The sequence below is a fragment of the Cyprinodon variegatus genome, unplaced genomic scaffold (assembly GCF_000732505.1).
Source record: "Cyprinodon variegatus isolate N-32 unplaced genomic scaffold, C_variegatus-1.0 Scaffold380, whole genome shotgun sequence".
Lineage (NCBI taxonomy): Eukaryota > Metazoa > Chordata > Actinopteri > Cyprinodontiformes > Cyprinodontidae > Cyprinodon > Cyprinodon variegatus.
This window is the reverse complement of record NW_015150833.1, coordinates 383,175-396,672: the sequence shown is the minus strand read 5'-3', so window position 1 is coordinate 396,672 and position 13,498 is coordinate 383,175. Positions and strand designations below refer to the sequence as shown.

Sequence of the window (13,498 nt, the reverse complement as noted above, 5' to 3'; positions counted from 1 at the left end):
TTCTTCTGTATAGACAAAAAACAGACAAAATAAAGCATATCTGGTGAGAAAAAGGATAAAAGTGTTTTTTTTAAGATTCAAAACAAATCCTGAGCTGGTTTTAGGCATCCTCCTCTTTAAGTGTAACCTAAACTGAAACCTTTTTGTGTGAGCTCTCACAAGGCAAGCAATTGTTCTACAAAGGAATGCTACTGTAGATTTGGATGAATGTGAAATGTGAACCTTGCTCAGTGGACTAGGATTTAACCAGTTACTGTCTGTAGTCTGGGTGTATATTTCTCTAAAAACAAAAAAAAGTGTTGTACTGATATATGATCTTTGTCCGACACTTGAATGACATGCACATGGTTTAAATTAAGTTTTAGTTTATATTAATTGAATATGCAAAAGTTTTTTAAAGCAAAAGAATGAAGAAAGTTTAAAGTGTAAAAAGTTGGACAAGATGATCTGTATGTAATGCATAATCTCTCTGTTGCTTACCTAATCAATATGTCAGAATCATAATCACAAAAGAGAGAAAAACCTTGTTTGACAAAAACATTTTTATTGAAACCAAACTTCTTTAATTTTAAAAATTCTTTATGATAGGATCTAAATACATACATAGTATAAAATAGGAAAGTAAATTTTAGGTTTAGGATTAAAATGTACAATCTTAAATCAAATATGCCATATGTACAACTACTTTCGTAGCATGGTAAAATGTTTATAATAATTTTAAACAAATATTTAGGTTTTACTGTTTGATTTTAAGGTGATACTACTTGCAAATAAAAATAAACACATTTTCCTTTTTTAACCCAATTTAGTTGCAATGCTACATTCCACAAACACAACAGATAAAAAAACAAGCAAAAACAGCAATAAAAAAAAATCCCCCCCTGACAAACCCTTGAAGTATTTTGCAGTATAGCCCTTGATTATTCTAAGAAATGCAAATTACGTGGTTACATAAAAAAAACTGACAGAAAAAAACACCATATACACTACCTAAATTGATTAAAAATCCATAAAATCACAACTCCTTGGGGGAAAAACAATTTGGCATTTACTTTGAGTGTACAAATGCTTGCAAAATACAAAATGGTGATAGAGAAATACTGTTAAAATAGTGAATATGGATAGGATACAGATGCTTTTTGTAAGCACTATTTAAATCACCTTTATATTGCAGTTAATATGGAGAATGTTTTCAGGATAAACAAAAACCTATGTAATTCTCCCTTTAAATGTGAGCTTTTTTCTTTTACATAGCAGTAAAAAAAATCACACATCAAGGAATTTGGCTGATGCTTCCATGGAAGTTCCATGGAACTGGTCATAAATCTGAGGGACTGATAAAGAAGTGTGATCAGTTACCTCAAAGTAAAGTTGAAAGTCTTTTATTATACAGGAAATCTAATTCTGTTGTAGTGCATCTCACAGAAAAAGAATATATGCACACACGTACATGTCATTACATGTGTGATCTCAGTGCATAGGCAAAACAAGGGATTCTTTATGTGCTTGACTCGACATTCCTCTCAGTTACTGAGACTTTTTTACGCTGCACAACAACCCTCTGCCCACCTTGAAACCTGGGTGTGGTTGTTGTTGCGAAGTCCTCCTTTGAGCCTGCAGAGCCCCGTGAGCCTGCTGAAAACGACTTCAAATGAACTTCTTTACCTCCCACATCAAAGCCCACTTCTGAAAACCTCTGCGGTACTTGACCAGAACTCTGCATGTAATGTGTACTGTGCTTCTGACCTGCAGACCCATTCTCAACAAACAACACTTGACTGGATTCAGTGATTCCCTGCGAGAGCCCCTGTGCTACCTGTCCAGATGCCCCGTTCATTCCCACCTGCCCTTCAACAACCATCATACCCTGAGAACCTTGGATGCCTCCAACTTGTATTAACCCTTGACTGAGCCCAGCTTGACCCACCTGACCAACCAGCTGTTGTGTTCCTCCTGACACAAGCACCATTTGGGGTTTGGACTCAACCACATACATGGGGGTAGCTGCATAGTACATGGGAGGCTGCTGTATGAGTAGTGTTTGGTTAGGGATGACAACTTTCTCCTGGACATTGGAAAGAGTTGCAGAACGCTGGGAGCTCTTAGTAACTTTTTCCTCTTCGATGATAACGGAGGATCCAGAAGCTTCATTAGACACGTTGAGGTTGCTGACATTCATGTGGTCTCTATCTCTAAATGTATCGGTATGAGTATGGACATGTGTGTGGGTTGAAGTGGAGGGCCTGGCTGTAGATACTGTTTGCTTCGAAAGATTAGAAACTCCAATATCCACATAACTGCTCTCCAGCGTTGTTCCCTGGCAGATTTCAGCCAGAGTTTTAAATTTTGGCCCGAGGTCATCAAGGAAAGCAAGGTCATTCTCATTTTCAAGAAGGCTGCAGCAACCTACAGAACCTGCCAGTGATTCTTGGCCCTCATAGTTGTAGATCATCTCAGAATCCTTCTCCTGTTGTTGCTGTGAAGATTGATTTAATTTCTGCAAATAAAAAAAAAAAAGTAAATTAGATCATGTACACAGAAGAGAAAAATGCAGTTTCCCAGTATGCAACGAGGAAAACTAGGGGTGAAAATGAAATTATTTACATATTTATCCCATCTTTAGTCTTTAAAACAGGCCCAATAAAGCCTAAAGTATAGGAGTCACAAAACCAATGAGTTTTTTTCTAATATATGTCTTGATCACTTCTTTTTCCTATGCTCAACTGTCCAATGTTACATATTATATAGAGTTTTCTTCTCCTTTAAGTTGGAGATATAGCAAGATAATTTGAATACCATTTTCTAATTATGTATCTTTAAACATTCTTGTCAAGTCTAGACATTAAAGCTGTTCTAAGGAAAGTAATAAATGCTCCAAAAAAGATTAGGGCATAAAGTAAGCAATTCATTAACTTCAAGTGGGTTTTTAAAGGTGCTACCTTAATAGCGATATATATAACAATATGGATAAAAAAAGTATGTTATAAAGAAAATTCAGTTGATTTCTCTTATAAGAAATTTGCTTCCACCCAAAAAAGCTAAATATTTTGTCATGTTTATAAAAGACCCTGTCGAAAAATGCACTATTAAAAGCCATCACAAAGGGACCTTACCTTAAAATGTTATCCGTTACTCATGGCATAAGTTGTTTTTTTCTCCCTCTATGTTATTTAACAGACTCCACACAGAGCACAGTAATGTGTTTTAAAATTATTCTGGGCCTACCTTGTTTCATATAGTATATATATAGTATAGTATATCAAGTCAATTTGCTACTGAAAGAAGCCGGTGGAGATAATTCTTGCTTTTTATAATATAATATGTCTTCAATCTGGTAGCAGACACAGACCCTCTCATGTTTCACATCTTTTTCTTGAATAGATTTAACCTTAAGTTTTTTTTCATCATTTAGTTTATTTCATTTTTTTTAATTATTTTATTCATACTACATAGGCTTCCTACGTAAGGCGCACTAAAAATCATATTAAGTATTATGATCATCTTTCTTTTACAGCGATTCTCAAACTGCCCGTGGCACACAAATCTATTAATTTTACTGTGGTGAAAAAAAACGGTTTGCAAGTCTCAACATTTGTGCAGAAATCCTCATAAATCAACCACAACAAACCCACTAATGGCATGTGTAAAAAAACCAAAAACATATTGCACGTGCAATTTAGCACCCTACGGAATCTTTCAAAATCAGGCGATTCGACTAGGTATACTGTAATGAAACTTACATCGAAATAGTATGCCTGCAGATAATAGCCTGGCAAAGCCATCCCATCAAAGGCTGTAGATCTGTACTGAGACATGCTCATGTCTTGTCCTGCCATTGACGTTGTGCCCATAAAATCCTTCAGATTCTGGCCTGTGGAATAATTGTAGTTGTATTTGCTGTACATGTGCATGTCCTCTGCTGTCATAGTTCCGCCTCCTCTTCCACCAAATGCAGCCTCTGAGTTGACCAAATGATCAAAGTATCCCTTTCTGGCATAGAAGTCGATGTCCTTCTTATTTATTGTATCACTATCAACAGACACAGGGACTTGGAGATGAGAAACTTCCTGTGGGTTAGAAGGCAATTATAAGTTCTGTAAGGGACAAAGAATTTATTGCAAGAAAATAAAATTCTACTGTGTGAAATCTCATTGCACCTTGTCTTCTCCTTGTCCCTCAGTGTGATATGAGATGAGATTTTCTTTTGCATCAAAAGGAATAGCCTTAAAATCTCTTGCAGCACTTCCACAGAGACAGGCGAGCAGAAGAAGGGGAATCACTGGAAAATAAATCCACAACTTTGTTTTAAATAGCAGCCAGGGCAAGTTAACAGTTCCTATCTTCAACGCATCATTATTAACACATCTAGATGATTAAGTCATAGTTGTGCAACGTCTTTTTTTATACATGCAACAACTTGTTCTGTTAAACTACTTGGAAATGTAATGATTCTTATCAGTATTTCCAACCTGAAAACACTTTCTTTACTTACACAGAAGGAGCAACAGTCCGAGCAGCATGAGCAAGATACCCCCAGCTCCAAAACTGCTTGAACTCCCTTTGGAGCGTAACGAGCAGGTCTTGGTGTTTTCTTTACATGCGCACACAGTTAGGTCAACAATTTGGACTTCATCGCAGGACTTCCCCTGCTGGTCCTTGATCTCCAGGGATACTTTGTAGGTCCCTGGCCACAGGCTTCCTTTGTCTCGAAGGAGGACGGTGGTTGCTAAGAAAGATGACATCTCAATGTAAGATTTACAACCCAATATGAAAGTAAGCTACTTTTGATTCTGACTCAGTTAAGCTAGAACAATCTGCAGATGTAGGATTTGTGAAAATAACTGTAAGAAAAACAAGCTTTAGTTTTACGATATCTGAATTATTTCTAAATAAACTCAACCTGAAGCTAAAAATTCAAGAGACCTTTCACCAGAAATCTGCAAGGAAAAACACCTACCATTATAAGGTTCCACGAACCAATTCTCATTGCTGTCCTCTTGCTTTACAATAAACTCAAATGGTGCTGAGTTGGGGAACATATCTTTGTCCTCTGCTGTGACGTAAATGACACTATCACCGAAGCACATTGTTTGGGTCGTGGAGGTCAGCGTTGGACAGTGGTCGTTAAAGTCATCCACCTGAATGGCAATGGTTCCTGTGGCAGTTTTTGAAGGGACCTCTGAAAACCAGTTAAAACAGAGATATGTTGGTTTGACCTAGTTTGTTTAGTTTTATTTATGTAATACTAATAGAATTACTACTTATAATACTTCTATATAGGATGGAATCAGGAAGATTCAAAATAGGCCCTTTTCTAATAAAACATACCATAACATTTCAGCATAATAAACTGTCAACATGGTTATTAAAGTTATGAATTTAATCAATTCTTAGGTAATTTACCATTGGTGATGCAAATAATTTTGGCGTAGTATGTTCCATTGACCAAAAACTTCGACTCTCGATCAGGAAATTTATTTAACTTGATTTCGGCTGTTTTTTCATCAATACTTATCCAGTTGTCTTTGTCAAACAGCTTTGCATACCTGAAAGTAAAAGAGAAAAAAATTCAGTTTAATTTCATATATCTATAAAGTAGAAATTCCTCACTTTACAAGACCCAAAGAATTCTAGTCATTTCTAGTCGAAATGGGTATAAACACATTCACATTCATTCAATCAAACCACATGCTTTTAGATTCAGAATGACAACAAATAGATGTTTTTTTATATAATAATTTAAAAACAGAATAAATACTATATCTATGCTCTATTAATTTATTCTAGTCTAATAAAATCTAATTGAGCTGTAGTAGGATAAGCACTAAACTTCAGAACTTTAAAATCAGAATTTTGTGAAACTAGTTTGAAAACAAAATCCGATTTAAATATTGCTTTTGCATGAACAAACACCAAGGTTTATTTTAGAATGACAGCAGAACAAGATTTTCTTCTAAGTAAGAGACATTACCTCACATTAGTTGCAGTCTTCAGAGTGTCACTATCTGTAGCAGTATATGTTGCTATGACCTTGCTGAGGGAGATGGAATTCTTTTCCTCAGAGATGGTTACAACTTTCACATTGGGCTGGAACTTTGGCGCCTCTTTCTGATTGATGACATCTATTTTGATGGGATATGGCTTTGATGTGGAAGCTCCAGTTATTATCATGCTGCTGCCATAGTTGTACTCTGCTTCATTTTTAACCTTCACTCCAAGATTTACCGTCTTTATTTCCTCATAGTCCAGAGCCTATAGGTTATAAGCAAGTGATCAGCAGGAGACAAAGGCTTTCAACACTAATACTATACCATCTCTGATTGGAAAAACATATTAATTGACTTATCACATAAACATAGAATATTCCACACCAATTAGATTATTCAAAACACAGTCTATTTTTATCTGATGCAAGAATAAAAGACAAAAAGGGACAATTTTTTAAGTAAATGTTGAGAAAATTTCTAATTCTAATAATCCTGGTATTATGTGTTCTCTTGTATTGTGAGCTGGGTATAACACACCTACTTTTTAACTTTTTTTATTCAAACAGACCTTAGTAACTGTTATGACTCCCTCGTTGGTCTTTTTATCAGTTGTGATTTGAAAATAACCAGCTTCGTTTCCTGAAACGATTTCATACATCGCGAACCAGTTGGTTGTATTGATCAGATCCAGGTCGACTGCTTGTATCCTTAGAACTTCAACCCCAACCGTGTTCTCCTCAATTTTTCCCTCATACTGGTGAAAATAGGCCAAAAGAAAATAATGAACATATATTATCCATACATTACTTTGTAGAATGATTTTATGATTGTTTTTGACATATACCGTTTCTTTTTCCAGAGTTGGAATATTGTCATTTATGTCTGTGAGTTTAATCTCAATTTCACCAGTTCCTGTGTTCCCTCCTGCCTTGCCATTCAAGTCAGAAGCAATGATGGTCAACTTGTATGTGTCTTGAGTCTGAAAGAAAAAGGTTTTCAATAATGAATTTGAGTTTTAAATCCAATAGGAATTGGTGCCTTCTAGGGAACAACACATCATGTCATAGAAACCACACAGTGACTCACCTCTCTATCTAGAGAGGTCTTTGCAATCATGACCTCTCCTGTTTGCGAGTTGATAGTGAACATCCCATCTCTGTTACTGCGCTCATCTATTCTGTAGAAGATCTTGGCGTTTTCAGTGTTCGAGTCATCATCATCTGTAGCTATGACTTTCATGACAACAGTACCTACCAAAAATACATTTACTATCGTTAGTCCATTGTAGCAAATACATATTTTTTTCGAATTCAGATCAGAAATGCTTTAAGGATCTTTGATACCTAGTTTGCTGTGCTCGTTCACTTGTGCAATTTGCTGTGCTTTTATGACTGGAGGGCAGTCATTAATGTCCACGACCTTAATAAGAAGAGCAATATCCTTCTCTGCAAGAGTCCCATCACTGTATCTTGCCAAACCCGTAAGCTAAAAAGATAAGCAAAACAAACTTTTCAATCCTTCCCCTTAATTTTGCAAAAAACGAAAAACAAAACAAAAAACAATTAAAAGTCTTCTCTTACATTATACTGTGCAATTTCCTCTCGGTCCAGGATAGAATGGACCTTTATGTAGCCAGTGTCCCGGTTAACAGTAAATCTGCCTACAGGATCTTGGTCAGCACCAGGACCAGATAAATAGTAAAATATCTTTTTGTTAGTCTCCTTATCTGAGCGAATCTGGAATACAGATGCATAAAGTTAGACAAGAACCACATGGAAACCTAGCTACTTTAATTACACAATCAAGGATAGCCTACATTATTTCAAAAATTCTTGTCTGCTTGAAAGTGGTCTAACTTCAATTTCCGGCTGAATTACAAAATAGTCTCACATAACTTAATGTAAATGCATTTTGTCATCCAGAATATTTTTTGAGTAAATCTAGATAAAGACCAAAATTATATTTACAATTCTGTAATACAATGAAACTTAAAAAGACATTTTTTTTTTCTTGTTTTATTATGGGAACATTTATCTTTATTTAATAGATTCCATATTGTCTTGAGTTTGTGATGAAAGGCTAAATGTTAGTTGGACAGACTAGTCTTAAAAAACTGATACATATAGAAATCTATTCTTAAGTGAGGCTTATAGGTTTGCATTTTGGTAATCATTTGCAGAGAAACAAAACAATGAAATACACACTCTAGCAACGAAATCGTAGGTGGTGTAGTCCTGTCCCTCATCAAGGTTTCTGGGAGCAAGAATCCAATTTCTTTTCTGCCTCCTCAGCACTCCACCATGTTCTTGTACTGTCACAGGAACCAGCTTAAGGAGAAAAAAAAAAATACAGAATAAACAAAAGAAATAGACATGTAGTAATGCCAAAGCCAGAAACAACCAGCTGCTGCTCCTGTGTTGTCTTATTTCTAGAGCCATTTCTTATCAAATTTCAAAACAAGCATACATATTCCAACTTTCAGAGGTAATGATTTGCTTTAACCCACCAGCGGGGTGTATGCCACAGTACATAAGAATTGGGATTAAGAATCATGATTATTCCAACAAAAAAGTATTTAAAGGTAAAAAATTCCTTTAACATTACTTAACCTCTGAAAACACAGCTTTTGGATTATCTTAACCATTTGTTGATGTTTTACAAATACATCCCCGAAACATTTGTGTCATAATTTATAAGATTTGCAGTGAGTTTGTCGATTACTCAAGAACTAATAACAGGAAATTTTTGGACAATATTCACTATTTCCAACAGTTGATAGTTTGTTTTCCTTTATCTAACATAATATAACACTTTCTAAATGTGCAATTAGACAGAAGCTTCTAATTTACAGAAAGTCTCGCTTTGAGTTCCTTCTCAAAAAGCTAAATAGGAAGTCAGAAAGGATGAAGAAGGAGAAATAAATAAATAAATTAACAAAGAGGCTTATTCTATTTCATCATGGCCTGTGGATATTTGGTGTCATCCTGTATTTCATGGTTGGGAATGTCTTCCAACGGTGTTAAAATATACTTTTAAATGTATTTGACTGCGATAAAACAAAGGCTGGTTGATAAAGGTTTTTTTTAATACTACACCAATATCTATTTAAACTTTTGAGCAGCTTTTTTTTTTTATTTTTATCGAATTTTCATGAGTTGTGTGGGTTAGAAAGAAAGAGGAAAAAAAACTCAAACAAACGAAACTGGCTCCCCTTCCAAAACAACCCTTAGCACAAAGTAGTATACTTGAAGTAAATTCTATTAAGAATACTTAAGTATAAGTTTAGAAAGTATACCAAACAATGTACTTTTAGTGTACTTGAAGTATTACTAAAGTAATACTTCTTCGAACTAAATTGGGACATTCAATTTTATACTTAAAGTATACATTAGTAAACAATAAAGTAAACAATAGTATAGTCAAGTACTCTTGACTATACTATTGTTAAGTATGTGAAATATAGTTTAGAGTAAGTAAACTCTAAGTGCACTGCCTGATTTTAAGTATGAAATTAGTGCACTTTTAGTATACTTGAATAAACTACTTTTTGCTAAGGGAAATAGGATCTTAAACACGCATAAAGTTGTTTTTCTTTTTTTCCTGAGATAACTGCGCTGTCTTTCCATCCAGATCCCCTCAAAGTCAGACTATAGACCACACCTGTAGGACGATCGGCTTCCCCTTGTTTTTTCCTGTAAATAACTTTTTTTAATGAGATAGACGTTACTTACAGTGATGACCGTCAGTAGAAGGAAAAGCTTGCCTCTAAGCAGATCCATCAGTTCGAGAATGAAATAATAAAAAAAAGGATTTATCCAAGTTTTGATGTAAGATCGCCTGAGTTTTAGATCCGCTGTAGGCTTTTTGTTGGTTGCTTCAGACTTTGACCCGGTTGAAGAGGAATGAGCTGTATTTTAGTGCGGGGCGTGTCTATTCTTTCTATAGAGCTCTTCGCGATAAAGGGACTACAGTGAGAATGTTGTGTAAAGCTTTATATCCAGTCTGCTTTCTACTGACGGGAGAAAAAAAATAGAAAGTCGAAACTGATCCAGGTTGCGTAGTAATAAAAACCTGAGTGTGGTCTAGTCTGCCATGTCTCTATGGCAGACTAGACTCTCTATGGAGTTAATGTCTGATACAGGGCCGTTCATACATGCGACGCTTCAGGGCAACACTGTCCTCATTTCTCTTATTGTTAGCCTATTTGCATTTCCTCAGAAAACTCATGCTTGAAAGTTGCTTTGCAATTATCCAGCAATCTCGCAGAGCCTGTACCTTTACTGGATAATAGAATTAGTCAGGGAAAAGCCACATAAACAAAACAATTATTACAACAATTAAAACCAATTAAAGTATTTAACTAGTGCTAACTAGCCTCTTGTTACAAAATAAAACTATCAAACAATTTCATAAAGAAAAAGCATCAGTTATCATGTGGATTAGACATGACCTGCTGAGGGTAAAAGCCAACTGTGCGCCTGTGCTTTAGACACTACAAAAATGATTTAGGGTATTTCTTNGTATTATATCTCCTTTTCACATTAAGGTCAGGAATATTTGATAAGGGTTTCTCATTTATGTGTTCATAGCTAAAGATCAATGCTTTGGATAAAATAACTCAAGAGAAAAGAGACGAACCTTTGTTCCTTGAAATAATAGTGGATGATGTTAATGATAATAATCCAGAGTTTGAAGGCAGCCTTAATTTCTCTGTGGGTGAGCAAACTGCAAGTAAGTAGTAGCAAACTCTTAAAAGTCATGTCATATTCATGGAAATATTTCCTGTAAACATCCTCTAAATAAAGAATTTCACCCATAGATATGGTAGTGGGGAAAGTAAATGCTACAGACAAAGATGATCCCAAAACTGATCATGTTAGGATCAAATTCACACTCAAAGATGGGCTGGAACATTTTGCCATCAACCCAGATACAGGTGTCATCACCACTGTGTCCAACACACTGGACCGAGAGGTAAGCACCGCCATCTCTAAAGACAAATGATTTTGTTCCTAAGGCTGTTACTCCCTAGTTTGAATTGAACTCTAATTTCATTCCATTTCTGACATGTATTTTAAGACAAAAGACAAGCATATGGTGACTGTAGAGATCAGAGACTTGAAGGGGGCACCAAACGGTCTTTCTAACACAGCTACGGCAACGATCACCTTGAACGACATCAATGACAACCCACCAACTTTCAGAGAAACATCTGTAAGTGCTTAAAAGCGGACTAAATGAATATTAAATGTCAAAGTGTAAGAGGATGTTTGCTGCCAAATATCAGACAGTCTGTGTGACACAAATTGCTGGCTTTATTTGTGTGCGCATAAAAAAATAATGTTGGTGTACATGGACACCAGGAACCGGCCTAATCCCTAATTCAAAAACACCCTGTGATTGTTTTTTTTTTGTTTGTCTTTTTTAGTTTAAAGCCACCACTCCAGAAAATAAGGAGGAGGAACATCTTATCCTTAGAATTCCTGTGGACGATAAAGATTTAAATACCACAGATAACTGGGTTTCCAAATTTGTCATCACAAAAGGAAATGAAAATGGATATTTCAGGATTGATACTGATCCTGAGACAAATGAGGGACGTCTCTATGTTACAAAGGTTTGTTGTTAGACTCAAGAATTGTTTAAGCATAATATGATTGATACTTATTCACAGGACATCAATTTTTATCTCTTCATTTACATTTTTTTCCGCCCCACTCTGTTTTCTAGCCCTTAGATTACGAGAAGACCAAGAATATGGAGCTCATGATTTCGGCCCAGAATGAAGCAGAGCTGAAAGGCACCACTGCCCAGTGGCTCTCTGTCCCAGTGAACGTTGCTGTCACTGACATCGACGAAGGCCCTGAATTCCTTGCTCCGACTGTTGCTTTCACAGTTGATGAAAACTTACCAAATGGCACAATAATAGGAACATACAAAGCTATAGATCCAGAGACCAAGAGCAGCGACGGAAACATGTAATCCTCTTTTTCTTTTTATTGCCTTAATTTTTAAAAGGGATTTCCTTTTTGTGGGTTGACAGAACTATAGCACTCTCCAAAAACACAGCTTTTGGATTATCTTAACTCTTTGTTGATGCTTTGCAAATAAATCCCTGAAACATTTGTTTCACAATTTATAAGATTTGCAGTGAGTTTNAACACAGCTTTTGGATTATCTTAACTCTTTGTTGATGCTTTGCAAATAAATCCCTGAAACATTTGTTTCACAATTTATAAGATTTGCAGTGAGTTTGTCGATTTCTTTTCTCCAGAACTAATAACAGGAGAATTTTGGACAATATTCACTATTTCCAACAGTTGATAGTTTGTTTTCCTTTATCTAACATAATATAACACTTTCTAAATGTGCAATTAGACTGAAGCTTCTAATTAACAGAAAGTCTCGCTTTGAGTTCTTTCTCAAAGAGCTAAATAGGAAGACGGAAAGGATAAAAAAGGAGGAATAAATAAATAAATTAACAAAGAGGCTTATTCTATTTCATCATGGCCTGTGGATATTTGTTGTCATCCTGCATTTCAAGATTGGGAATGTCTTCCAACGGTGTTAAAATATACTTTTAAATGTATTTGACTGCAATAAAACAATGGCTGGTTGATAAAGTTTTTTTTTTAATATTACACCAAGATCTATTTAAACTTTTGAGCAGCTTGTTTTTTTTATTTTTTTATTTTTTATCCAATTTTCATTAGTTGTGTGGGTTGGGAAGAAAGAGAAAAAAAACCCAAACAAACAAAACTGGCTCTCCTTCCAAAAAAAAACCCTTAGCAAAAAGTAGTATACTTGAAGTAAATTCTATTAAGAATACTTAAGTATAAGTTTAAGTATAAGTTTAGAAAGTATACCAAACAAAGTACTTTTTGTGTACTTAAAGTATTACTAAAGTAATACCTCTTCAAACTAAATTGGGACATTTTTAAATTTACTTTTGAATTTTATACTTAAAGTATACTTTAGTAAACAATAAAGTAAACAATAGTATAGTGAAGTACTCTTGACTATACTATTGTTAAGTTTCAGCGGAGAAAATAAGTATTTGACCCCTTGCTCATTTTGCAGGTTTGCCCACTTACAAAGAATGCAACAATCTACAATTTTAATCATATGTACATTCTAACAGTGAAAGACAAAACCCTAAAGGAAATTTCAGAAATTCACATCATATGAATTTATTAAAATTGATAACTATCTTGTAAGGTTGTGATTATAAAATTAATGTATGTACATATAAGCATTGAATTAAGGAGATGCTCCACTCTGTCTTGTGATTCAGTCAGGAGACCACACTGTCTTGTGATTCAGTCAGGAGACCACCCTGCCTTGTGATTCAGTTGGTGAAGCCTTCTGTCTTATGAACTGATCAATTGTTCTGTCAGAACAGTACTGTTTTGTAACCATGTGTTATGTTCTGTTAATAAAAGACGGCTGCAGGAGGGGAGTCAAAGAAAGAGCTGGAAGTTGGGTTGGGCTTTTTCCACTCCTGCAGGAGT

At 35.3% G+C, this 13,498-nt stretch overlaps 2 protein-coding genes across 3 annotated transcripts in view; one reads left to right on the top strand and one right to left on the bottom strand.

The window, feature by feature from the left end:
- Positions 1–532: 532 nt before the first annotated feature.
- The window catches only part of LOC107092420 (desmoglein-2-like), a 16,744-nt gene continuing 3,778 nt past the window's right edge, over positions 533–13,498 (bottom strand). The window contains exons 1-14 of one of the 2 annotated variants that reach the window (XM_015386904.1): positions 9,719–10,015; positions 8,192–8,314; positions 7,568–7,723; positions 7,331–7,472; positions 7,074–7,237; positions 6,832–6,966; positions 6,556–6,741; positions 5,972–6,252; positions 5,404–5,546; positions 4,958–5,179; positions 4,493–4,726; positions 4,158–4,279; positions 3,741–4,067; positions 533–2,497 (exon numbers count right to left, since the gene is read on the bottom strand). In XM_015386904.1, the coding sequence (XP_015242390.1) occupies positions 1,499–2,497; positions 3,741–4,067; positions 4,158–4,279; positions 4,493–4,726; positions 4,958–5,179; positions 5,404–5,546; positions 5,972–6,252; positions 6,556–6,741; positions 6,832–6,966; positions 7,074–7,237; positions 7,331–7,472; positions 7,568–7,723; positions 8,192–8,314; positions 9,719–9,766 (3,282 nt within the window). In that variant the 5' untranslated portion in view covers positions 9,767–10,015 and the 3' untranslated portion in view covers positions 533–1,498. Of the gene's footprint in view, positions 2,498–3,740; positions 4,068–4,157; positions 4,280–4,492; positions 4,727–4,957; positions 5,180–5,403; positions 5,547–5,971; positions 6,253–6,555; positions 6,742–6,831; positions 6,967–7,073; positions 7,238–7,330; positions 7,473–7,567; positions 7,724–8,191; positions 8,315–9,718; positions 10,016–13,498 lie in introns of those variants that run through there. The other variant, XM_015386905.1, reaches the window with a different exon arrangement.
- LOC107092422 (desmocollin-3-like) lies at positions 10,555–12,114 on the top strand. Its single transcript, XM_015386906.1, has 5 exons — positions 10,555–10,718; positions 10,807–10,961; positions 11,067–11,201; positions 11,416–11,604; positions 11,718–12,114. The coding sequence occupies exons 2-5, from the start codon at positions 10,809–10,811 to the stop codon at positions 11,967–11,969; spliced, it is 729 nt and encodes a 242-aa protein (XP_015242392.1). The 5' UTR covers positions 10,555–10,718; positions 10,807–10,808; the 3' UTR covers positions 11,970–12,114.